The sequence below is a fragment of the Apis florea genome, unplaced genomic scaffold (genome assembly GCF_048593485.1).
Source record: "Apis florea isolate Af1SG1 unplaced genomic scaffold, ASM4859348v1 contig_2492_pilon, whole genome shotgun sequence".
Classification (NCBI taxonomy): domain Eukaryota; kingdom Metazoa; phylum Arthropoda; class Insecta; order Hymenoptera; family Apidae; genus Apis; species Apis florea.
Genome location: NW_028256593.1, coordinates 5,071,295 through 5,097,592, shown reverse-complemented (window position 1 = coordinate 5,097,592; position 26,298 = coordinate 5,071,295). Strand labels below are relative to the sequence as shown.

General features: G+C 20.5%; 5 protein-coding genes and 1 long non-coding RNA gene across 9 annotated transcripts; 3 read left to right on the top strand and 3 right to left on the bottom strand.

Annotated features, from left to right (window-relative positions):
* The first annotated feature begins 521 nt into the window (after window positions 1-521).
* LOC147657954 (uncharacterized) lies at window positions 522-1,975 on the top strand. Its single transcript, XR_015291630.1, has 2 exons — window positions 522-606; window positions 844-1,975. It is a non-coding gene; the product is annotated as an uncharacterized LOC147657954 (long non-coding RNA).
* On the bottom strand, window positions 1,213-7,997 carry CycY (cyclin Y). Of its 2 annotated transcripts, XR_015291629.1 has the most exons (5): window positions 6,852-7,669; window positions 6,067-6,287; window positions 5,510-5,796; window positions 5,076-5,415; window positions 1,213-2,785 (listed from the first exon to the last, which is right to left on the bottom strand). XR_015291629.1 is itself a non-coding variant. In XM_031916325.2 (4 exons), the coding sequence occupies exons 1-4, from the start codon at window positions 7,081-7,083 to the stop codon at window positions 5,127-5,129; spliced, it is 1,029 nt and encodes a 342-aa protein (XP_031772185.2). In that variant the 5' UTR covers window positions 7,084-7,997; the 3' UTR covers window positions 4,835-5,126. The 2 variants fall into 2 exon arrangements, 1 of the variants encoding a protein (XP_031772185.2); XM_031916325.2 differs by lacking the exon at window positions 1,213-2,785 and having other exon boundaries at window positions 4,835-5,415; window positions 6,852-7,997.
* A 558-nt stretch (window positions 7,998-8,555) lies between these two features.
* Window positions 8,556-10,430, top strand: JMJD4 (jumonji domain containing 4). 2 transcript variants are annotated; one of them, XM_003693318.4, is made up of 4 exons: window positions 8,556-9,024; window positions 9,099-9,396; window positions 9,470-9,740; window positions 9,808-10,430. In XM_003693318.4, the coding sequence occupies exons 1-4, from the start codon at window positions 8,790-8,792 to the stop codon at window positions 10,261-10,263; spliced, it is 1,260 nt and encodes a 419-aa protein (XP_003693366.1). In that variant the 5' UTR covers window positions 8,556-8,789; the 3' UTR covers window positions 10,264-10,430. The 2 variants fall into 2 exon arrangements, with proteins under 2 accessions (XP_003693366.1, XP_086762410.1); XM_086906284.1 differs by having other exon boundaries at window positions 8,615-9,024; window positions 9,458-9,740.
* Window positions 10,431-11,714: 1,284 nt separating this feature from the next.
* Pcif1 (Phosphorylated CTD-interacting factor 1) lies at window positions 11,715-16,918 on the bottom strand. Its single transcript, XM_003693276.4, has 6 exons — window positions 16,581-16,918; window positions 15,734-16,016; window positions 15,087-15,242; window positions 14,872-15,011; window positions 13,420-14,784; window positions 11,715-13,326 (listed from the first exon to the last, which is right to left on the bottom strand). Exons 1-6 carry the CDS (start codon window positions 16,634-16,636, stop codon window positions 13,056-13,058), a joined length of 2,271 nt encoding a protein of 756 aa, XP_003693324.1. The 5' UTR covers window positions 16,637-16,918; the 3' UTR covers window positions 11,715-13,055.
* A 266-nt stretch (window positions 16,919-17,184) lies between these two features.
* On the top strand, window positions 17,185-21,691 carry Scm (Polycomb protein Scm). 2 transcript variants are annotated; one of them, XM_086906283.1, is made up of 8 exons: window positions 17,185-17,532; window positions 17,695-17,985; window positions 18,070-18,302; window positions 18,395-18,962; window positions 19,042-19,230; window positions 19,303-19,869; window positions 19,944-20,098; window positions 21,398-21,691. In XM_086906283.1, the coding sequence occupies exons 1-8, from the start codon at window positions 17,505-17,507 to the stop codon at window positions 21,530-21,532; spliced, it is 2,166 nt and encodes a 721-aa protein (XP_086762409.1). In that variant the 5' UTR covers window positions 17,185-17,504; the 3' UTR covers window positions 21,533-21,691. The 2 variants fall into 2 exon arrangements, with proteins under 2 accessions (XP_086762409.1, XP_031772168.2); XM_031916308.2 differs by having other exon boundaries at window positions 17,190-17,532; window positions 19,048-19,230.
* A 2,655-nt stretch (window positions 21,692-24,346) lies between these two features.
* Window positions 24,347-25,849, bottom strand: LOC100868989 (phosducin-like protein 3). Its single transcript, XM_003693278.4, has 3 exons — window positions 25,180-25,849; window positions 24,847-25,048; window positions 24,347-24,762 (listed from the first exon to the last, which is right to left on the bottom strand). Exons 1-3 carry the CDS (start codon window positions 25,354-25,356, stop codon window positions 24,494-24,496), a joined length of 648 nt encoding a protein of 215 aa, XP_003693326.1. The 5' UTR covers window positions 25,357-25,849; the 3' UTR covers window positions 24,347-24,493.
* Window positions 25,850-26,298: the final 449 nt, after the last annotated feature.

Below are 26,298 nucleotides of genomic sequence, written 5' to 3'. Positions count from 1 at the left end.
TATTATTTATTTATAATTATATTATTTCAAATAAATATTGGAAGTTTTCAAATGTTTAAAAATTATATATGTATAATATATATGTATAATATCAAAACTTTTCGAAAATATTAAATAATAAAATTATCATTTTTAAAGACAAAAAAAATTAATTATTTAAACTTATACTTAATTAATATATAAAAATTTTATTTTAAAAATTTCTCAAAATATATAAAAAATATAAAATTTATTTTAAAATATGCAAATTAAAATAAATTTTTGTGAATTAACAATTTTTCTTAAATTTAAATGTTTCAAAATTATTAACACATTTATCAAAATTTTAGCTATTTTAGTTATAGAAAAATTATAGCTATATTATATATTTTATTGACTATTTTCTTTATCGTTTCATTTTTAATAAATATTATTAAATATAAAAAAAATATTATTATGTAACTACCTATTAAACAATTTATGTGCAGATTAATAGTAAAAATATAGTAATAGTAATAATAAAAGTTGGCAAAATGTGTATCAAATCATTTCCGCATTAGGTTTGAACCATTTTAACTTTTATAAACAGATCTCATTTTTGTCATCATCAAATCATTTCCGCATTAGGTTTGAACCATTTTAACTTTTATAAACAGATCTCATTTTTGTCTTCAATTTGATAATAGGTTATATAACAAAACTTATTATTAATCTGCTGTAACAGATTTTGTTATATTTCTGCTGTTAATCTATATACTAATAAACTCGAATATAATAGATTCTATTATCTTTATTATATTAATATTTTCTAATGACAAACATTGATAATAGTTTTAATAAAATCTGTTGCTTGAACTGTTACAGATTTCTGTTACCGACGTGAATAAAAAATGATCACATTGTTATAATTAAAAATACATATATAACAATAATAGTGATAAATATATGAAAACAAACTAAACAATTAAAATATGTAAAAAAAAATTATATTTTTTTATTTAAATTTTAGAATAATTAATTTTAATATCTTTTAAAAGTTTATTTTAATATTTTATTTCTTAATTTTGTAATTTAATATTTATTTTTAATAATAAAGTAATTAAAAATATATTAATATTAATTAATAATTACTTATTAATATAACATAAATAATATAATATATATATCTTGATTATAAATTTGTAATGATTATATACAATAGAAACATTAAATAACATTAAATAACATTATAAATATATTTGAAATTCAATTTTTTGTTTCTTTTTATTTTTGATAAATCTTAATAATTATAATATCAAATATAAATACAAATACATATATTACCAAGATATTTTAGATACAGTTTATTGTTATAAAATATTAGCTTGTTAGAAGTTGGTACGAAATATGAAGCAAGTTGATATTGTATATATTATGTACATTATATATAATAGATATGCTAAAATTAAATTTTTTGAATGTTTTTGAATGTATACAAGCATCTTGGGCACTCATCAATATAAGTTATAACTTCTTACTTCGTAAATTACTTCTAATATAAATTGTATCATTTAATTTTATCAAATTACAATTTCTATTTATAAAAAATTTTATTTTGTTAAAGAAAAGAACTTACACTATTATGGTCTTTTTTAGTAAATGCAATATTACTTTCCTAAATATAGTCATTACATTATATTGTTATTATAAGTAATTGTAAAATAAATGAAATTTCATAATATCATTGTACATTATAAATTTAATCAATATACATCTTGCATGCTGTAGATTTAAAAAAATTGAATGAAAATTAAAATTTTGTTGTAAAAATATTAATTAAGCACAGACAGTATTAGGAACATTATAAAATACAAAATAGAAATAAGAGAAAAGTAATTGTAATATATAATAGATATAATAGATTCTTTAATAATTAATGTTTTAAAATTGAATAAAATGATTATTTGTCCTAGATATATTAAAACAACTATATTTATAATAAATGTATATAACTATATATCACAATTCATTTTTTTTTAAACATTACTGCAATAATATACTGAAATATTATTTTGTAAATTAAACAAAAAATCTTGAAACTATTCTCAAAATGGAAGACTTGAAAGTCGACTGTTATACCATTTGCTTTCAAGTACAATATGTTGTACTATAAATATTAATATTTTATTGACTATTGCATTTGATATGTCATATAAAGCAATATATTAAAATAAAAGCAGAATATAAACTTATTTTGCATTAAAAACTTATTTGATAAATTAATATTTATTATATTATGATAATTTTAAAAATAATTTTCAAAAAAACATAAATTATTTAAAATAATATTCATATAGTAGTCAACAAGGTGTCAATAAAATTATTTTATTTATAATACCACTGTATGAGAAATACATATTTTTAATTTTTAATTGTTGATCAAGTATAGCAGTTTATCATAGGACGCAAGATTGTCTTTACAATGTGATTCTATTTATAAAAATAGTTTATACTAAAAATATGTTATGCATAATAGTTATAATAGTTATGCATAAAAAATTGTAAATCTTAATTTTTTAAATTTAAAAAATTAATATACTAAAACAAAGAAAACTTATGTTGCTTATATTTTTTGATTACTTTCAAGCAAGTATTTATTTGGCATTTCTTAATGCATTTATTTATACATCATCTTCACTTTTCTATTCACTTTTTATTTTATCTTGTATGATATATAAAATCAATTCATTTGTTATCCATTATTTAGTAAAAAATATATTTTTTTTATTTTTTGTTGATAAATAAAAAGATCTTGTTTTAGGCAAAACTGCAGATATGTAAATATTATCATTATTTCAATATACTATGAATGCCATTCATAATTATGTATGTTATTACATTTTAATATTATACACTATTATTTTTTAAGATTCTACAATATAAATTTGTATAAATTTTTTAATAATAAAATACAAAAATAAAAATAAATTGCAAGTATTTCGTGATATATTAGAGATTCAATAAAAATTTAATTTAATTTTTATAAACATAAATTTTATCTTATTTCTATTTTTAATAATTTTATTAATTTTCTAAGAATAAAATACTATGAAACTATTGAATAAATTAAATAACTCATTTAAAAATAGGTATTGATTTAATTACAATTTTTTTTACAAAATGGATAATTTAAAAGTATTTTTTACACAAGAGAATTGCACAACAATAAACATTTTTTTTCAGTAATATTATGTAAAAAATTATTTCATATTAATTTGAAACTTATTGCAACATTTATATTTAATTACTGATGCAATAAAGATTTTATATATTTGACAAATATTTATATGAATTGAAATATTAATCATTTTAATTTTAATTAGGAATTAATTAAAAGAGTTTTTTCTAATCAGTCAAATGTAATATTATGATCATTTAGAATAATCAAAATTTATTAGAAATGCAAGTAATATTTCACTTACATAATTTATTAACAGAATGATTTTATTAAAAATTTTATTAAAATTCTGCAATTATTATAAATTATAGATAAATTGATAATTAATATTTTTATATGATAATATTCAATTATTACTTGCATATTTAATGGTCAAAGTTTTATAAACATTAATTTATATAAATGCTAATTTTAATATCAATTTATCTAAACTGAAAAGAGGTACTTGCAATTAAAGTTTCATTTATAGATAACATTATTGTTTTGATTTTCATTGCTCTAACTATATCTTTTTTTGTAACTATATTAAACATGAAATAAAAATCTTTAACAAAATATATTCTTGTTATATTATTAATTTATTATCAATTTAAAAATTACAGTTAGAATTTATTTATGAAACTGATATAATAAAACAAATATATATATAAATAAAATTTATATTTTTCATATTTTTCTTAATATAAATATAAATTTTTCTTATTAAAATTGAAAAATACAAAGTTATCAATAAATTATTAATAATTTTCAGTACACTTTCATTATTTATTAAATTTCATTTTTATAAAATTTTATAAAAAGAAAAGCAAAGATTAATGACATTGATAAAACTAATATTAAATTAGTTTAAGTAATAATATTATATAATTTCGTTTCGTAATAAGTTTTGTAATTATAATAATTAAGAATAAAATTAAAAAATAATAAAAAGTTTATAAAGAAAATTCTAATCATACAAGATGTATATGTATTATTATATTTATATTATTTATATGTAATGAATTTTATTTTTTAATTGATATTGATGATTTGAATAAATAAATATTATACAATTTAAATTCAAAAAATTTTTTAAAATATATATCTATGATATATTTTAATGCTATAAAATATATATCAATTATTATTCTTTATATTAAGTCAATTATTATATATATGAATACAAATTTGAATAAAAAGAAAAAGATACTTTATATATATCATGTTATTTCATTAATGAAACTTTGATTTACAAGTTCCTCAAAATATTTTTATTGATTTTATAATAAATTTTATTAAAATGTATAATATTTATGCAGAGAAAATGTAAAAAAATTAAATTTAAATTAATATGAAAATTTTTTATATTATTATTAATGAATTTGTTATGAAGTTGTTTATAAAATCATTCAATTAATATTTTTGAATAAAAATAATTGATTTATATCACAATTTGTTTCTTTTAATCAAATTAACAATAAAGAGTAAAAAATTTATTATTACCCTTAATTATGTAACATTTTATTTTAATATATTAAAAGGTCCCTGATTAAAAAATTAATTTTTGTAGCAACTGTATAATAAATAATTTTTGATATATTATTTAAATAAAACGAAAATTTAATATCAAAAGTTTGTTTATAAAAAAAATGTTAACAATTTAATTATTATAATATTTTATTATTTTATATTCTAACACTATTAAAAAATGTAATTATACAAATCAATGAAACAAAAATAATTGAAAAAATTTAACATTTGTTAAATAATGTTTATAAAACTTGTATTGCATTAAAATATTTAAGTAAAAAAACATACAAATTATTGTGAATAATAGAAATGATATGCTTATAAAAAATTTGAAATTAATACTTATGTGAAGTAGGTTTGCACCACGTACCTTGATTGAAAAAGTATAGATATAAGTAATATAATTACTTATATCTAAAATTTAGGATAGAATGGCAATACTACGTCTAGGTCCGCCTAAGCATATGTTATCTAAACTTGACCATCTTTTAATACCAGTACGTAAAGCTTCAGCAGTAACTTTATCTTCATAAACTCTGGACATAGCTTCCAATTTCTGAGCTTTCTCTTTACTAAGTGGTTCACTAGGGAATGTTAATTCATTTGCTTCTGCAAGTGTGCGAAGGTCAAAATAATATTTAGCATATACACTTGAAGGAACGTTTATATTGAATTGTAGCATTTCCAAAAACTGTCTTTCTAATTCATTCCTAAATTAATGTAAATATTTATTAAAGGATATTTTTAGATATATTTAATATTAATATTAATATTTAATTATATTAAATGTAAATGTGAACTTACATATCTTCTACTGTAATATCTTTAAGAATTTGGCAATAATCTACATTCCATACAGCTTGATCATCCCACACCTTTGATGCTAATAAAATTGCTCCAAGTACTATCCGTTTCCAATTTGCTGGTGTTATATCTATTTCTGCATAAGTAAGCAGGCGTTCTAAATAAACTAATGTTATAATGGCACATTCAGCAGTAAGTTGAGCAGCATTAAATAATGTTCTGACAAATTTATAAATTTGTTTATGTTCTGGATTCTGTTTATCATAATCCTCTGTAACACCTTCTCTCTATGAAAAATAATCAAGCTCTTTTTTATCCAAAAAAAATTAAATAAATATTAGTTTTATAATTTTAATTATTTTATTTATTATAGTTTTATATTATACAAATTTATTATAGTTCTACATTATATACAAATGTAAAAAGTATTATCTTTTATTATTAAGTATTATCATTAAGTATTATACTTTTCTATTATAACTTCTAATTTTTTATATATAATATAGTCAAATATTGTTTATGAAATATAATAAATATGGTTTATATAATTAAATTACCGTTAAAGGATGAAGTTTTTCATCAAATATATCTATTTGACGCTGTGAGGTTCTATTTTTAATATGATAATAAACTGCTAAGGCAACACATTTCACAGTATTCTTCAGATTTGGTTGTGAAACAGTACTATCATCTAAATATATTGTACTGCAGCTGCTACTTTTTTTTAAAGGCCTTATATCTGCAATTTGATGTTGACTTTTTTTTCTTACCATACCATCTAAAACATATTTATTTTGTAAAAATGTTAATAAAAGACAATAACATTATAAGTTTTAAATATATTAAATTATTTATAACTTACTATAACTACTATAATTATATAAATTATAGTATAAATTATATATATATATATATATATATAATATATAATATATATAATATAATAATAATGAATAATTTTTTTAATTCCTTGAAAAAAATAAATATTATAATTTTTAAACTATAATTTTTATAATTATAACTATTACTGCATTATTAATATATAATAATATATAACAATTAATAAAAAATATATTATTTTTTTATTCTATTAATAACTTATAATAATTGACAAAGTTAATACATGTATTTATGAAAAAAATAAAAATATTGTTTAATATATTTATAATATATTTAGTTATATAAAGATATCAAAATATCAAGAATTCAATAACAATTTCATCAACAAAACTTTTTTTCTAAAATATTCTGATATAATTTTTCCATTTAAATTTAATATTACAGTAAGATTTTTACTTTTTTTTTCAATTATAAAACAGATTAAAAATTTACAAATACATACTTTCAATAGCTTGTTTAGATCGTTCCATAAAAATAGTACCAGCACAAGGATGTAATGATGGATCTGAATCCCAGTCTTCTGGTTCACGTTCACTAATATGTTGTAAATTATTAACACTAATTCCACCTTCAGGTAGATGTTCCTCAAGACCTCGTGTAACACCTTCAGATCCTAATTCTTTACGTCCAACTTGAGGACTAGCATAAACGCAGCAACTACTTTTATTTCCCATTCTTTCAAAGGATTTGTTGATGTTTTTTTTTCTGTTTCTATCTCTAATTGAAAGTTTATAAAATATAAATAAGACTGTAATACTCAATACTACAGAAATTATATGGATGGTATAATTTAAAATTTCTCTTGACACATCCTTCACATATTGTTTTTAAATGACAATCAGCTGATAAAACTATTGGCAATATGAATATACATTCTTTCTTTTCTTTCATCCACATTGATACTTGAATACATTATATATAATCAAGAAAAAAATATTTGCATAAGATTATACATAAAAATTAAGATTAAAAAATTTGAAAATCCACTTCAGGAATGAACGTAACTAATAATATATAAATGTCTATTATATTGACAACGCCTTTATGCACGATTTGTGTCGATTGATTTATTATTTAAATCTTCGGTCAAACAAATTTTGTTTCTGCTCGTATACACGAGCTTTGATATTTTTTGTTCTTGTTGTATGCCATTCTCATTATTCCTACACATTTAATGTGATTATTTCAATATTTTTATGTGTTTATCACATGCCGTCTTTAGTCTACTGTTTTGATATTGCATATTCATACATAAACTATAATGTATATGTATAGAGAGACTTCAACTTTTATTTTGTATGTTTTCATTGGCTTATGATAAAAAGAAATTTTTTATTTTTTACAAAATTTTTAATGCATATTATTTTATTATTAGTCAGAAATTAGATAGAAAATAGAATTTTAAAAAAATTGAAATTTATTTAATTTTTTCTTATATTATTTTGTAGTTTAATAGATTTAAAATATAAAATATAAATTATAATATTTTCTTATATAAAGAAAAAATATAGAGAAAGAAAGAGAGTGAGAGAAAAAGAAAGAGTGATATTTCAAAATAAAAATGATGCTTTACATACAATATATTATTATTACTAGAATACTACTTTATACTATATTGTTATTTATATTTTTATTTTATTATATTTCTAAATTATAATATATTTCTAGTTTAAAAATAAATTTATCGTTAAATAGAATAATAACATTTAATTTTATTTCTTTCAAATATTTTGTTATATTTTATTTTTATTTAAATACGATAAAATAAATTTATTTAATCACTATATATTTTTCAAATCAAAAATATAATAATAATTTTATTTTTTAAATATATTTTAAGATTTCAAAAAATTTTTTAATTATAATAAATTAGTCCCAAAATTTAATATTATATAATTAAATACAATTTACAAAATTATTTAAATAAATTATTATAGTATAAAATAATATTTTAATACATCAAAACATTGTATGTTTTTTTTATTATATTATATTTGTAACAATAAAATAAAAAAAATAATAATTAACAAGTTTATATAAGAAAAATGAAAAATATAAAATTATAATTTTCTTTTATGTAATTCGTATATTATGCATTGCAATAATTAAAAATATAGCGTTTACAATATACGCATGCGTATTGATTAATAAAATTTCAAGGTAGTTTTTAATTAGCTACATGACATTATATTCGCTTAAAAAAAAGTGTCGTAAAGTTTTTAAAAACAACTATACATCATTATTGGTTTCTATATTTTAATCGGTCTTATATATACATATATATTATACATATGTGTATGTACACACATATATATATATATATATATATATAGATATGATGAACTCTGCTTATTAAGTTTAATTGAAATAAAAGTGCGCGATGGTACAAGAACTTGAAGTTAAAAACAGGAGGTTATCTATCAACAAAAAGACCGCCATAATTGATTGGATTGATTATGTTGATCCATCGATAAAATACGATGAATTTTTTTCTAAATATTTAATGGAAAATAAACCTTGTATTTTTAAATCAAATATAACAGAAAATTGGTCGTGTAAGAGACAATGGAATTTAGATGGTACTCCAGACTTTGATGTTCTTGATATATTATTTGGTAAATTAATTATGATTATATATTTTAAATCATTTATATGTATATTAAATTATATAAAAATTTTTTTTTTATAGGAGATTGTATAGTGCCAGTTGCAGATTGTAACAAAAAATATTATAATTCACAATCTAAAGATGATATGAAAATGAAAGATTATTTAAATTATTGGATAGATTATGCAAAAAACAATTATTCAAATTCTATGCCACTTTTGTATTTAAAGGATTGGCATTGTCCAAAATTATTTCCTAATGCTCCTATGTATACTGTTCCTGAATATTTTGCATCAGATTGGTTGAATGAATATTATATTGCAAATCCTAGTTTGAATGATGATTATAGATTTGTTTATATGGGACCAAAAGGGACATGGTACATATTTTTTAAATATCAAATTATTAATTTTAAATATTATATAAATAAGAAAAACTAGTTTTTACTATAGGACACCATTACATGCAGATGTATTTGGATCCTACAGTTGGTCTGCTAATATAGTTGGAAAAAAACGTTGGTTACTTTTCCCTCCAGGTCAAGAAGATTTTCTGAAAGATATACATGGACAATTAACATATGATGCAACATCAAAAGAACTTAATGATTATACAAGATATAAGGCCTATGATAAACGTGTATTAAAATATATTGATATAATCCAACAGGAAGGAGAAATTATATTTGTACCATCTGGATGGTATCATCAAGTTTGGAATATAGTGAGTACATTTAATTATAATTATTTTTGTTAAAAAATTTCCTATTTATTATAATATTTATTTGTAGGAAGATACAATTTCTCTTAATCATAATTGGATAAATAGTTGTAATATTATGAATGTGTGGCATGGATTAAAAAAAGAATTAAATTCTGTTATAAAAGAAGTTAGTGATTGTAAAGATATGAACAATTGGGCAGAACATTGTCAATTAATATTAAAATCAACATATGGAATGGATTATAATTTATTTTTTGATTTCTTAACATTTATTACTAAACAACGTTTAAATATGGTTTTAGACAAAGAAGATGTAATAAGTTTTAATAAATATAAGCTTGGATTTAATCATTGCATATTTGATCTTCATTCAATAAAATTGACATTGATAGATTTTATTAATGATATGGAAGAAAAATCCATTTATTATTTAATTTGTGAAAAACAACAAGCTCATAAATTGTTAAACAAAATTTTATTATTTCTTCAATCACATGATTCAACTGAAAATTTATCTACATGATAAAAGATATAAAAATTAAAAATAAATAAAAAAATTGTTTTTGTGTAAATATTATGTAAATATTATTATATATTATGATATATATAATGATGTAAATAATGTAATATATACTATGATTTTTATATAATTCTGTAAATATTGAAAATACATAAATTATGAAACAAAAATCTTTTTTTCTTTATTTTTTTTTCTACTTTTATTAATTACTATTAAAAAAAAAGTATATTATAAATATTATAATGCACGTAATAAAGATTAAAAATATAAAACTCCAAAAGGTAGACAACAATATTTCTAATTAAATAGTTCTAAAATTTAAAATATTATGTTTATATTAACTAAATTTTATTATTTTTCACTTAAAATATAAATAACATAAATTAACTGAATTATTTGAGTTAAAAAAATTATAATTAATATATGTCATGTTAGTAATAATATCCCATAGTAAATAGTATATATAATCTTTTATTTATAATTTTAAAAATATTTTATTTGTTTATTTAAAAATGTTTCAACATCTAAATATAAGGATATAAATATAAAAATACGACAGTGTATTAAAAGAAATATGACCTATAAATTTTTGAACATTTTATTAAAAAATTTCAGTAAATTGTTTTGTCAAATAATTAGATAATTTTTATTAATTTTAATTTCCAAGAATATGAATTATTTTTAAATAATTTATATTAATGTAAAATATCTTTACATTTAAAAAAAAATAATATTTTTTAAATTAATTATTTTGCTAATATTATTGCTTTATAAAATGCAAAATTCTAATATACTATATTCAACAATAATATAATCTTTTTATGAATATCTCTTATTTTTTTATGGGAATTTTAAGTACTAAAATAATAAATGTCTATAAATCTTTTTTATATTGTCTTATGTCTTACAAATTATGTGTGCATAAATGTCTATATATATATATTTTACAATTATGCACAATTTATAATTAATAAAAATATACAAAATGTATAAGATATATATATTATCATTAATATATATATATATATATAATAATTGTAAAAACTTATTAGCATTCAGTGAAAAATGTGTACATAGCACATTTGTTTTTTTTAAATCAATAAAATAAAATTACAAAGTAAATTATGCAAGATTATAATGTCACATTATTATTATAAAATATCTTTAAATTATATTTTATATAAACTCTCTCCCTCTCTCTCCTTCTCTCTCTCAATTTTGTATATAATTACGAATTGATCACTTTTCAAATACGATATATAAGAATTTGCTTATGCAATTAATTGAAAAAAAAAAATACAATAAAAATAGATATATTATGATACTTATATTATTTCTTATATATATTATATATTATATGTATAAATTTCATTTATAATATACTAAAAAAAAAAAAAAAAACTATTATTACATAAAGGAAATATTTTGTTCCATGTGAAAATAATAGTTACAAATTCTATACTTAGTTTGATTTTTTAATACATATACATATATACAGATATATTTTCAACTTAACATACATTTTGTTTATGAAAAAATAATTTTTATCAATTCATTTTGAATGATTTCATGAACAAAAAAATTAATTATTTTAATTCAGTGTCATACAAATTTACAAATTCATCACATATGTTTGTTTTAAAATTTAAAAGTTCATCGAAAAGTAACAAAAAATGTCTTCTATGAAAGAAGTTAATATATTTCTGTATGTTCTATTAAAAATTTATATAAAATATTGCACTGATGATACATTTGAAAAAAAAAGTATCTATATGTTATTTTTCATGTTAAAAGAAAAAGATTGTCATGGATAAAAGGTATAAAAAGGGCATATTACTTTAAATTATTTCCATATAAACTAATTTTCGGATGAAAAATAAGCAAATATAATTATGTATTTCATTATTTACACACACGCACACATGCATACATACTATTGCATTTTCTCATAATTTTTTTCATAATTTCATATAGTATCAATGTTTGCTTGCATGGCAAGTACCTCTATTAGGGTATCACGTCTCACAAAGTCTTCTTATTAATTACCAACAATTAACACTGTTACAAAGATTAGACTCCACGCAACGTGATTTTGTATCAATTATCGAATGATCCTTTTTTATACCTATATAATAGATACATATTTTTCATTTTCACATCTCATACATTTTTAACATTTCTTGTGGAAATAGGAAATGGAATTGCACTCTAGAATAAACATCACAAAAATATTAAAGTTAAATGATAAATTCTTGCTATTTTTAATAGAAAGAATTTTTATGAAATTTATATAATATAATAAAAAATCATAATATTTGAATGAATTTTATGTACCCATATGTACGTACCTATTTGTATATCTTCTTTAGATGAAATGAATTACTTATAACAAATATGATGAATAATATTGAAGCATGTATACAATATCTTTCACGATATAATAAATTAATACAACAGTATTTAGAATCACACACAGTATTCTATGTTTTTTAATAACTGCTGAACCAAGCTGATTTTTTAACTTTCTTTTTCAATTATATTTATCGTCTATTTAAATGCTCAAAAATATTAATTGTAAAGTTTCTTCAATTTGATCATTATATTTTTTATATCGTGGGAGCTATTATAATAGAATTAACAGAAATCAATATTTCGATGTTATTGTATTGTTTCTGTTATATAAAATATAATTGATAAATTATATGTCAAATATTTTGTTTAAAAAACCGATTTTTATAGCAAAGAATTAAAATTAAATTTTACTTTTTTTCCGACTCTAGAATATTGTTTAAGAATTATATAGGATGTGTAGATAATGTTTGTAATGATACAGTTGGAGTTGTGGGTGTTGTTAAAACAGGAATTGGAGTAGAAGGCATTTGCTGATGTGTTTGTCTTGGTGGTGATAAAAGTTCTTGTCTATCTCGTTCTCTTTCTCTTCCTGGACGCCATGCTTCTAATAATGCTTCAACTCTTTCTTCAGTAGGTCCCCAACGAGCAGTACCAGCTGCATTTTGTAACCATACAACTAATGTTCCATGTGCTGCTCTAATATTGACTTCACCTCTATAATAAAAAATGATATTCTATATATAATATATATATATATATTTTTTTTTTTATTTTGAAAGATATTCAAATTAAAATATTGTAATTTACTTTGGTAATATGTGCTGGAATCCATGTCTATATTCATGTTCCATTGCAGGTACAACTACTTGTTTACGCTTAAAATGGCTACTTTCTAATTTAATAAGAGCATTAGGTGCTGGATCTCGCCATTCTGGTAAGAATACTACGAAAGATAAAGGTTCAGTAGAATCAGCCAAAAGACGTTCAAAATGATTGACCATAGCTTCCATAAGTTCTTCACAATATGGTGGATTAGCTTGAAATGAGCCGCTTACGGGTCTAAAGTCTAAAAAAGCTCCTCTTGATCCAAAATAAGAATCTGTATCAGCAAATGCTGAACAATATTGTCTAAAATAACAATTTAATGGAGATGCAAAACATTCAAATGTTACACCAAATGATCGTTGAAGACATTCAAAAACTGTGACAGGGAGAGCCATTTGTGTTGCTTGTCCTTCATTAATTCCAAGATATGTTTGATAACGTTTTAACATACACCAAACACGAGGTAAAAACATTTCAAATTTCTTATCATCAAAACAATTGTATCTATATAGATGTTCTAATTTAGCAAGATGTATATTATTAATACACACAGTATCACCATGAAAACGCAACATTGTCTGTTCACGTTCAGGAAGATAATCCACTTGTGGAAGTCGAGGAGTAGGAAGAGAAAATTGCACAGGATAACACCAAACTTTTCTTTGTGCACTAGCTGGTCCCCCTAATGGTATAACATTTCCTAAACCATTATCCTTTAATATTTGATTATTTTTATCTTTAACTTTTTTTGCATATTCTGTTGATAAATGATAAATTTTTAGACAGATACCCTCGACACTAGCTTTTACAGTCTCAGTAAGATGTGGTTGACATTGTCGTTTCAAATGTGCAAGACGATCTTGGAAATCATCAAATGTAGCACCAACTGTTCGTCTCAACCACTGAAATGTATCTTCTGCATTCCATTTTACAACCTTTCTACTTTCTGATGAAGCTGCTCTTGATTCTATCATTTTTTTTGCAGCTTCTGCATATCGTGATAATTGTTTTCTTGCATCACCAGTGAATTTTGGCCGGACTAATTTAATAGGGATGTCATTCATAATCTCACGATACATAGACATAGAAATTTCAGGGAAACACTGACTTGGTAAAAGAGGATCTGAACCACAGTCTATAACTTTTCTTTCCATTAACCATCTGTTAAAGGAATCTTTTGGAGCATCTATAGATTCACGAGTATGACACAATTCTTGATAACATTGTCTCAGTTTTGCAAGTAAACCACAACGTAATGCTTCTGCTTCAGGATGAACATGAGGTAAATTTGAAGGAGCCCTTTCATATATTATAACATTTGTTGGAATTTCCAAATCCCATGGTCCTCTATTGTTAAAAAAAATTATAATATATATTAAAAATTTTTTAATATAATACATAAAAATAATAATAAATTAAGACAATTTAACATACGCTAATACAAATTTTTTTGTAGCAGGAACAACACTATCTTCAGATGCTCGGCGTTTAAGTGTTCCTCCTGAGGGAATAGTTCCATTTCCAGAAGCAGGTGGTACACCACAAATGCCAAGTGGATCCGTAATTGGATCAAACTTGAATATAGATAAAATTGACACTTATAAATTTATATTTGTATTAATCTATAATCAAATTTTATACCTTAGTACCTGAGGTTTCAGAGGTGGTATTACCCATAAAGATTCTCCAGTTAATTTATTCCAAAAATATGGACGATTTTCTCGTTTACTCCAAAATTTTTTCCATCCTTGTTGTTGAAGTTCAGGTGAAAGTTCAGGTTCTGGAAATGTTCCTGGTGGTGTACCCTATAATTGAATAATAAATTAATTATAGAAAAAAATGCTTTATTATATATATATATATATTTATTTATTTAATTACTTTAAATTATGCTTATTCAAATATTTGATTTATCCAAAAAAATTTATGATATATGTTAAATTATACATTTACAAGTTGAATTTATGGAGCATATATATATGCTATAGAACATAGATTTATGCAATATATTTATGGAATATATTATCAATAAATTTGTATTCTTTAATCTATATTTTTTTCTATATCTATATTTATTGTATATCTATTCTTTAAATTGACATAATATATTTTTTAATCTATACATATCTCAATCCAAGTTAATTTTTGTTTTTTATATTTTTTATATAATTATTGATTATTTAATTTCTTACATATATCTTAATATATAGAAAATGAAATATTACATCTTATCCACATTAAATAAAAAATAAATATTGACTAATAGGTTAACATAAATTTTAATATGCATTAATACCTGTGTCATTAGACCCGATTGTTGTATATGACCAAGCTGTGAACAATGGTCAGGTATACTTTGTGTTGAACTTAATATAGGTGTCTGTAGTTTTACAGGAGTAGGAACTATAACTTGTGCAACTGTTGGAGTTGTATCTTGTTGTAATGCTGGATGATGATGATGCATTGTAGATAATGAAGATGCAGGTTGGCCAGATAAAGTTTCCCAAGTAGAAGTATTTGGTATATCTTGTTTTCCTCCACTTACTTCATTCATTGTACTATGTACGCTTTGTTGAGTACTTCATCACATATAACATATATCATACGTTTTTTGATAAATATTTTATTATATATTTTATAAATTTGATAATATTTATATACTTTTTATTTATATGATATTTTATTTTAATATTTTTCAATAAAAATATTAATTAATATTTTTTGCATTTTATTCTTTAATATGCTAAAGTATATTTTTACTTTATAAAATAAAAGGTAATATAATTATAAATTTATTTATATATTTAATATTTACAAACTACTTAAATATAAGTATAAAAAATGAAATATTCGACATTTTAAAAAACTAGAAGTTAAACTGTAGTAGAAACAATTTTTATATCTTCTAAAAAAATTATTTTTTTTTATTATATTATAAATTATAACAAAATAAATTAAATTGCAATTTTCTTTACTTATCTTTAGTAAATTTACATGTATAAAAACATACAAATTATATGACAACATTTCGTAATTCAATGTTTGTTTACATGCCACCAAACCGTTTGATAAATTCATAATTTTTTGCAATATAAAATTATGCAAATTTACAAAAAACATATAATTGTTAATATAAAACTTACTAGTGATAGTAACGTTTCCAATTTGTAGAAAATGTACAACAAAACTTAGAATTCATTCATGATTTGTGAGATTTGACGCAACGACCTCCACCCGTGAGATACCATTTGCTTGAACTGAAATTCTAACGATAGCAAAGTTAAAGCTTTCTTCACAATGAGAAAGGAATCCATTAAAGAAAGAATATTTTACATTAACCGAAATATCAAAATAATATTAATTTATAAAAAAATATTTGAGAAATAATTGTGTTTTTATTTATATAAATAAAGTACACGTATTTTATTGTTTAAATTAATTAAATGATATTTTATCACTTTTATCTTTTATTTTTTAGAAGATAATTTTGGAACGTACATGAGTTTTAAAAAAACGTTAAAATATTAAGGAAAATGATAAAACTATTATAATCGAATAGAAAATTGTGAAATAAAAAAAAATAAATTTTATTCTTTAATTCAGATTAGAAAAAGATTAAAAATAATATTATTATTATTCATTATTATACATTTTATAATAATACATATTTTATACTTTTTGTGCAATTACAGAATTAATATTTATATTGTCCTTTCTATTACTTTTTTATCTACGGATTGCGCGGCCAAATCAAAGCAATATGGCGGCTTGACATAATAACTTTTAATACGGAATATATTATTTTGATTATAACGAAATAATCATTACAGAATCCAATTAAATTTCGATTTATATGAAAGTATATGAGAAAGTATCTTGTGCTATATAAATTTGATTGTAACATATTTGCAAACCAAATAAAAGTAGAGATTTTTTTAGTTTAAAACTGGATGTGCTTCCAAGATTTATTTTATTAATGGATACAAAGATATCTTTAATTAATAAGTTAAATTAGTAATGTTACGTAGTAAGTTTTAGTATCAACTATCATCTTTCTATGAAGAATTATGTCGTCTACACAAAGCAAAATGAGAGGTACACAAATAGTATAGTTCAAAATAACCTTGTACTTTATATATTTTTGACTTTTTTCTATCATTTTCTAAAGTATATATAAATTATTTTTATCTACTCATAATTATTATATATAATACAAATTTCAATCGAATTTGAAATACTATAATTTTTTAAATATAGGTCCTGGAAGACCACCAAAATCAAAAAACTCTTGTACATGGTGTGGAGAAACTAAACAACCTTTAAAATATGTTTTGCCAACACAACATGGAAAAAAAGAATTCTGTTCAGAAACTTGTTTATCTGAATTTCGTAAAGCTTATGTACGAGGAGCTTGCGTTCAATGTGACAATGTTATTAGAGGTACACCAGTGAGATTAGAACAAAAAGATGGACCTACAAAGGACTTTTGTTCTTCATTTTGTTTAAATAAACATCAAAAAAAAGAAGGACAAACAGATATGAAGAAAAGTTGGTAGTTTGCTGAAAAATTTAAAAAATATTAATAAATTCTATATATATATATATTTATTAATGACTGTCTTATTTTAATAGCTAATAGGGACCAATCATCACCTGCACCATCTCTTACATCATCAGGATTAATAAGTGGAAATAATATTCCATCTACAACCCAGTCATTTACGAATACAAATCATACAAATATATCTCATTCTCCATCAACTTCCACTGGTCCATTTCAGTATGAAACTTATCAAACTTTTGATTGGGATCTTTACTTAAAAGAAACAAACAGTCAAGCTGCACCTATCGAATGTTTTAAACAGGTATTTGAATTATAAATATAAAAATTCAATTTCATGATAATTTTTTCATTAAGAAGAAAATAAAATATAATGGTATTGAAATTATATTTTAGCATGAAATTCCACCAACTAATGAATTTAAAATGGGAATGAAGTTAGAAGCTCTTGATCCTCGTAATTTAACATCAACATGTATTGCAACTGTTGTTGGAGTTCTTGGTCCTCGTCTTAGATTAAGGTTGGATGGTTCAGATAATAAAAATGATTTTTGGCGTTTAGTTGACAGTAATGAAATTCATCCAATTGGTCATTGTGAAAAATCGGGTGGTATGTTGCAACCACCATTGGGCTTCCGAATGAATGCTTCCAGTTGGCCAATGTTTCTTTTGAAAACATTGAATGGTGCAGAAATGGCACCTGCAAAAGTATTTAAACGTGAACCAAAAACACCACGTTGTAATATGTTTGAAGTTGGACACAAACTGGAAGCTATAGATAAAAAAAATCCACAACTTATATGCACAGCAACTGTTGGTGCAGTTAAAGATGATATGATTCATATTACATTTGATGGCTGGAGAGGAGCATTTGATTATTGGTGTCGTTTTGACTCTAGAGATATTTTTCCTGCTGGTTGGTGTTTTAAAAGTGGTCATCCATTGCAGCCACCCAGACAAAAATGTAAGAATTATAACTTTCCTTTAAATTATCTTATTAAAGTATATATTTTTTATTAAGTAATATACATAAATATTTGTAGCAACAGGGCCTAATAGATTTAAGTCAAGGACAAGTAATGTCTTACCAGTAATGGCAGTATCTGGTGGAGGTACTAATGGAGAACCAGCTGTTGCTTTAGTAAGTCCAGCAGGTTCAAGTGCTCCACCACAACCAGCTACAGAACCTGATACTAGTACAGCTAATACCAAACCACATTCTTTAGGGAATGGTATGTTTTATTTCAATTAAATATCTTATTGTATGTTATTTTTTTACACTTAATATTTTTATTATATTACAGTTACAATTTATGTAAATCATAATTGCACATGTGGTCCCTATTTTGATCCTCGTAAAGTAAAAGCAATGCCAGCACAATTTGGTACTGGTCCTATTTTAAATGTTACAAGAGATATATTTCAAGCTTTTTTAATGGCAGCAATGAGTCCAAGACAAATGTTGAGTTTATTAAAACGTGGTGAAGGAGAAACTATAAGTTTAATTTTAGAAAGCAAACCTACTTCTGTTAGATTACCTATATTTATGGAAGAAGAGGATTTTTACACATACATTAGGCGACAACTTGAAGATCTTTGTGCATGTGAACATATGTTATTTAGAAGGAAAGAGCCTTGCAACAAATGTCCAAATAGTCAACAACCACAATCTACTAATAGTGAAGAAGTTAATACTGCTACTACGACAAATAATAGTACTATTACTGCAGAAAAAAGAAGATGGTCTCAAAGTCAACAAAATCTATCATCAACTACTCAACAACAAACACAACAAAATTCTATACAAAGTATAAACAATTCATCATTGTCATCACCAACAGCTGCAAAACAACAACGAAAATCTGTTCCAGGTTAGTTTTTTTTATTTAAATATTATTGATAAATAATTTATTGAAAATCAAAAATATATTATTATTATAATTAGAGCTTGAAGCTGCAACATCTACTACTCAATCTGAAAGTTCTACGAATCGCACACCTTCTACTGAACCAGCAGAATGGACTATTGAAGATGTAATTCATTACATCGGTGTTACTGATCCTGCATTAGGACAGCATGCAGATTTATTCAGGAAACATGTAAGAAAATATGCACTTTATGTTATTTCATATTTATTTTTTAATAATGTTTTTTAATAGTATATTAAATTGAGTAATAAATTTATTTACATTTTTTCAAAATTATATTGAATATTACATTATATATTATATATATTATATATTATATATATTATATAAACTCTAATTATATAATTTTATTTTTTATTTTCTTATTTTCTTTATTTTTCTAAACAATTATAAAAATTTTTGTCTTTTTATAAAAAACTTAAGCACGTAAAATATCTTTAATTAATTTCATCTTTAGTATTTAATAATTATTTGCAAAGATAATTTTCTTATTTGGTGTATAATATTTTTTTTGTAAACATTAGTAAATAAATAATAATAATAAATGAATAATAATAGCATAAATAATAACTAAGTTAATTCTAATGTTGCCATTATAAGATCCAATTATCATTATTATCAATGATTCAATTATAAATGATAATTATTTTCTGCTTAGTTGTATGATCAAAATTAATAATAAAGTATGTATTTTACATATGTGCACTAATTTTTTTAAAGATATAACAATTGTTCAGTACAAACCAGTATATAAAGATTGATTTTCAAATCTATTTTTTTTTATATATTTTTTTTTTTATTTAAAAATTTTGTATTTTATTTTATTTTAAAAGAAGATAAAATAGTACATTCTGAGTAATTTGAACAAAAATAATTTGTATGAAAAAAAAAGTAATAAATGATATTTATATTAGATATTAAAATTCTTAGATAGAAAAATTCTTATTATTTTTTTAGTTTTTTAATTAAAAAAACTTTTTTTAAATAATATTTAATATAAATATTTTTTTAAAAATAAGAATATTGATTTTTAAAATTTATATTTTATAAATAAAATTTTATATCTTTCCACAATTTTTTTTTTTATATTTATTCATTAGCATAAGTAATATTGTGATAATATTTTTTGAAATATAAATATTTTTTAGTGAAGGAATTTATTACTCAATTTAATAGTGAAATTCTTATGTTCATTGAAAAAAATTTTAAAGTCTTATGCAAATAATTAATAATTGAATAACATTAAATAATTGCGAATATTATTTATTAATTTAAAAGAAAAAAATTTAAAAAATTTATATATGTATAACTTGTCATCGTATTGTTTTATAAAATTAAATAAAAATTTAAAAATTTTTATCATATTATTAATTTTTGCAAATTATGATTAATTGCAAAAATAGAATTTCTCTGTATAATAAGAAAAATTATATATTATATTAATTACTAATGGAATAAAATAATTTTCAGGAAATCGATGGAAAAGCTTTGTTACTTTTAAATTCTGATATGATGATGAAGTATATGGGATTAAAACTTGGACCAGCACTTAAAATATGCAATTTGGTAAATCGTATTAAAGGCAGAAGGCATATACTTCTGTGACTTTATCAATCTATGTACAGTGAGTTAAATTGACATATTACTTAAACAGGCTGGTCAAGTTTGTTTTCATTATTGAGAACAAAATAATATATAAGTTGTTAAAATAATGTGAATATATTGAGTATAATTTTTCAAAACCTATTCATTTATTAATCTACATAGATTTTAAGTAGAAGAAAATCAAAGTTTAATTTTATTTTAGTATTTAAACATTTTTCCTTTAGAATAATATAAAATTACATTAATTATATGAATGTAAAATCTTTTTGATAATGAACAAAATTAAAATTATCTGTAGAAGAATCCTAGAATTTAATTAGTCTTCAATACTAAAAATATTAAATTAAAAAAAATTACTTTTCGCAATATGTTTGCCTTTTCAAACTTTATTGTAATTTTTATATATTCTTCTAAAATGATAACTTTTATTATTTAGATAATTCCAATCCTTTCTTTAAATGATACTTTTGACATAAAAATAGCGTAAAGTATAATATAATATAACAATATTTTTATTCATTACATTTCTGAATGCACTTTAATATGTTAGATATGAGCATAATTATAAAAATAAATAATTATTTTTTAAATTTTACTTTTGTTTTTTAATAATAAAGTACTTTCATATTTTACGCATATTTGTCAAAAGTAATATAAATCACAAGAAATGTGTGTACAAAGTGTAATTATTTTTTGTTTCATAATATTTAAGAATTATTATTTTTATATGTAATTACTTTATCTATTTTACATTACTGTATTGTTAAAGTAAATAATAAGGTATCATTTTATACATAAAAAGGCAACATGCTCTATTTTATGTTTATTATAAGCAGAAAAATTTAGAATGCAAACTATTGTTTATGTTAAACTATGTATTATGTAATTACATTTTCTTATCATTTTCTTTTTTTCCTTTTTTAAATATATATTTATATAAATATTAATAGTAATATAATATTTATATAAATATTTTACATATATATAATAAAATTATATTAATTACATGAATATATATATAATATATATATATATATATCCATGAAGATATAACACGCACGCACACACATATACATGTGTGTAATAAAACACATCTTTAAGAAATCTAATTTTGAATATGTAATTCAAATAAAGTTGAATTGCTGTATAACATGTGTTTTAGAACATACACTTTTATATTATATAAATGTTTATATTTTTTATAAACTTCAACTTTCACGTAAAAAAAAATTTCTAAATATTACATAATATATTTATTAACATAATTTCATAAAAAATGTTTTTTATAAATGGAAAGTAAGTTTTTTTAAAAGTGGAATGTAATTCATAGGCGGGGGCATTAAAATAACTTATACACTTTTTTATAATTATTTTTATGATACAGTATTATATATTTGTTTATTTTCATTTATTATACATATCTTTTAAACTTCTTGTAGTAATATATGCGAATTATGTTTATTGCATAATATTAATATAAGTACAATTTCATTTTGATATGTATATAGAAAATTTGAATATGTGCAAAATTATCTCTGTGATATATTGCATAATTATAATATTAAAAATTAGTTATTATATGAATATGTAAAAAAGTAAAAAGTAAAATATTCATAAAATTTTAAAATACATTTAACATATTACAAAATCTATATTATATAATTTTCTTATACGTAAATATGAAGTATGTATATATATAAATAATATATTTAAAATAGCGATATCAAAATATATTTTCTATTAAATTAATTTTTGATTTAATTTGATATATAAAAATAATGTTAGTAATAGTAAAATGGCTATGACAAATATTGAGATCTATTGTAAAGTAATATAACAATTAATTATCAAGTTATATATTTCTTAAGTAATTAATCAAATTAAGTTTGACAAATGAAATTAAAATAAACAAATTTAAGCGTTATTTCCAGTAAGATTTCACAGCTGTCTTTTTTATAATTGCAATTATAATATGCAATTGAGTAATATGCAAATGTAATGATTTTAATATTGCTATTAAAATCTAATATTGCTATTTTATATCTTTTTTGTCATTCTTTTTTAAAATTATAATAATTTAGAAGTTTTATAACAAACAAAATATCAGATATTTTATTATAAAAAAAATTATATAATGAGTTATTTAATTAAAAATATAATTATATTTCTCTTTTCATTTTTTTTTGAAATTATTTATTTTTGAATAAATATTTGCATATAATAAATTTAATTACTTTGTCAATAATGCTTATATGAGAAAATAAAATTATGTTAAAGGAAGTATTTTTTTTTTATTTGAAAAAATTTTTTTTATTTATAATATTTAATAATTCTTAAAAATTATTAATTTTACTAACCATAAAAATCGGATTTTTTAATATTTTACTTTTAATTTAAACAATTTATTTAGAAGAGCTTTAAATTTATTTTATAAAATTATTTTATCAATAATTTTATTGTTTATTCTTGTGTAATTGTATATAGTATTCTAAAAACTGTTATTGATATTAATTGATAATTTTAATTTATTTATAAATTTTTAAAATAAAGAAAAAGTATATAAAGTATAAAAAATAAAAGTGTTTAATTTAATTAAACCACAACTGTTATAATTTATATTAATCTGTTAATAAAATTAATCATATTTTATGTTTTATAGTGAATTAAATAAACAATTAAAATAATTTATTAATATTAATATTAAAGTTTTATTTTATTTGAGAAAAATAAGAAAAGAAAAATTAAAAAAATGTTAAAACATTTATTTTTTAATTTTTTAACACTAAACAAAATTTTATATAGATAGTATGATTATTTTGTATATTAAAATTATCTTTATTTATTGAATCACTATAAATTCTTATTCCATTAATAATTTTTACATAAGCAAAATTTTATAAATAATAAAATAATAAATAATAAATTTTTAAGAATTTAAATTATATGAATTATTATGAATTTTTAATTTTCATCTGAATCATCAGAATTTGAATCATTAGGTCCTTTAATAGTTTTAGGTTTTGAAATATGAGACAACCATGATTTTTTATTATCTTCTGAAGAAATGTTCTCTTCAAAAGTAATTGCACCAGAAAGTGAAATTCTATATTCTAACATTTCAGTTGAAAAATCATCACGATTTCCTAAATCAGTAAATCCCACAATATAATCTTTAGTTTTACCATTAACAATAAGAGCAATTGTAGGAATAATTTTGATCCTTAAGCGTTCTAGAAATATTCAGTTTAAATTGATATTAAATACTTTGAAATTTAAAAAATTTTAAGAGAGAGAAAGAAAATAGTTAAACTTACCAGTTAAAAATGGACATTGCATTACATTCAACTTACAAAATTTTGCTTCTATGTGTTTCTTCGCAAGAATTTTAAAATGATAATCTACTATTTTGCACCTTGGTGAATCATTTTTATAAAATAAACAGACAATGTTTTCAGATTTTTTTGATATTTCAAAAAATTCTTTTTCGTCATATAACTCTGAATATTCTCCATGACCCTAAAATATGCATACATGTGTCCTATCAATAATATCAATAATAATGTTCAGTTTATATTATAAATAAAATTAGATCACACAAGCAGTGATTTGAACATATGAAATTATAAAATTTACAAATTATACTTTACCAATGATAGCCAATTTTGTTTTTGTTGTTGAAGTAATTTTAATTTCTTAAAACGTTGTTCACGCAATTTTTCAAAATCGCTAATATCCAAATTATCTAACTTTTCTATTTCAGCATCTAATTGTTTCTCAACACAATGAGTCGCTTCTATTATTTTTTGTTGTAAAATAGTTTCCATTTTTGACTTAGTGTAAAATTCAAAAAGAATTATAGGTTATATAAATTTAATACGTAATTTTATAATATGAAAAAAGATGAATAACTGTTTGTATATATATAAGTAGTTAAGATATATATATATATATATGTATATAAATTAAATTATTTTCATTTTATATTTTATATCTTAAATTAATACATTATAGTAATTTATATAATAATGAATACTATATCGTATTTTATAATATTAGCTATTTTTAGTTTTAAAAAATAAATTTATTCTTATATAAATGAGATTTCATTTTAAAAAATTTTCTTATATTTATACAAAATTTATATACAAAAGAAAATATATCTATTTTTATTTTTATTTTTATTTTTATTCTTATAATTTTTTGTAATTATAATTTTTTTATAATGTCAATATAATTCAATCAATTATATTTAAAGATATATATTCATTTAAGGTAAACTTGCATTACATAAATTACGGTTGAACTTTGAGAAATGGCGGCGAATTCAAATTAATGTTCACATATACAATTAATACTATGTAATAATATGTAATTATTTATTCAATAAAAAATATATACATAAATTTTTGTAACAATAAATTTTTAAACAATATTCTTTGCATTCAGTCATTTTGTAAGTTACGTAAAATGAATTATAAACTTATACTGAATTAAAATTTATGCATATTCATGATATGCATAAATTATTATATAAATATATTATATAAATTCATAAAATTATAAAAAATATGATTGTACAATATACTATAGCCAACACTTAAGATGTGAAAGATATATAACAAAAATATTTTTATTGTAAAGATTTGATATGTTTTTAATGTAGATTTGACATAAGCCTTGATACAAACTAATATATTTTTGATAACACAATATTACTTGATATCTGAATCTTATATCAAATTTGATAATATTTTGTGACAAAATTT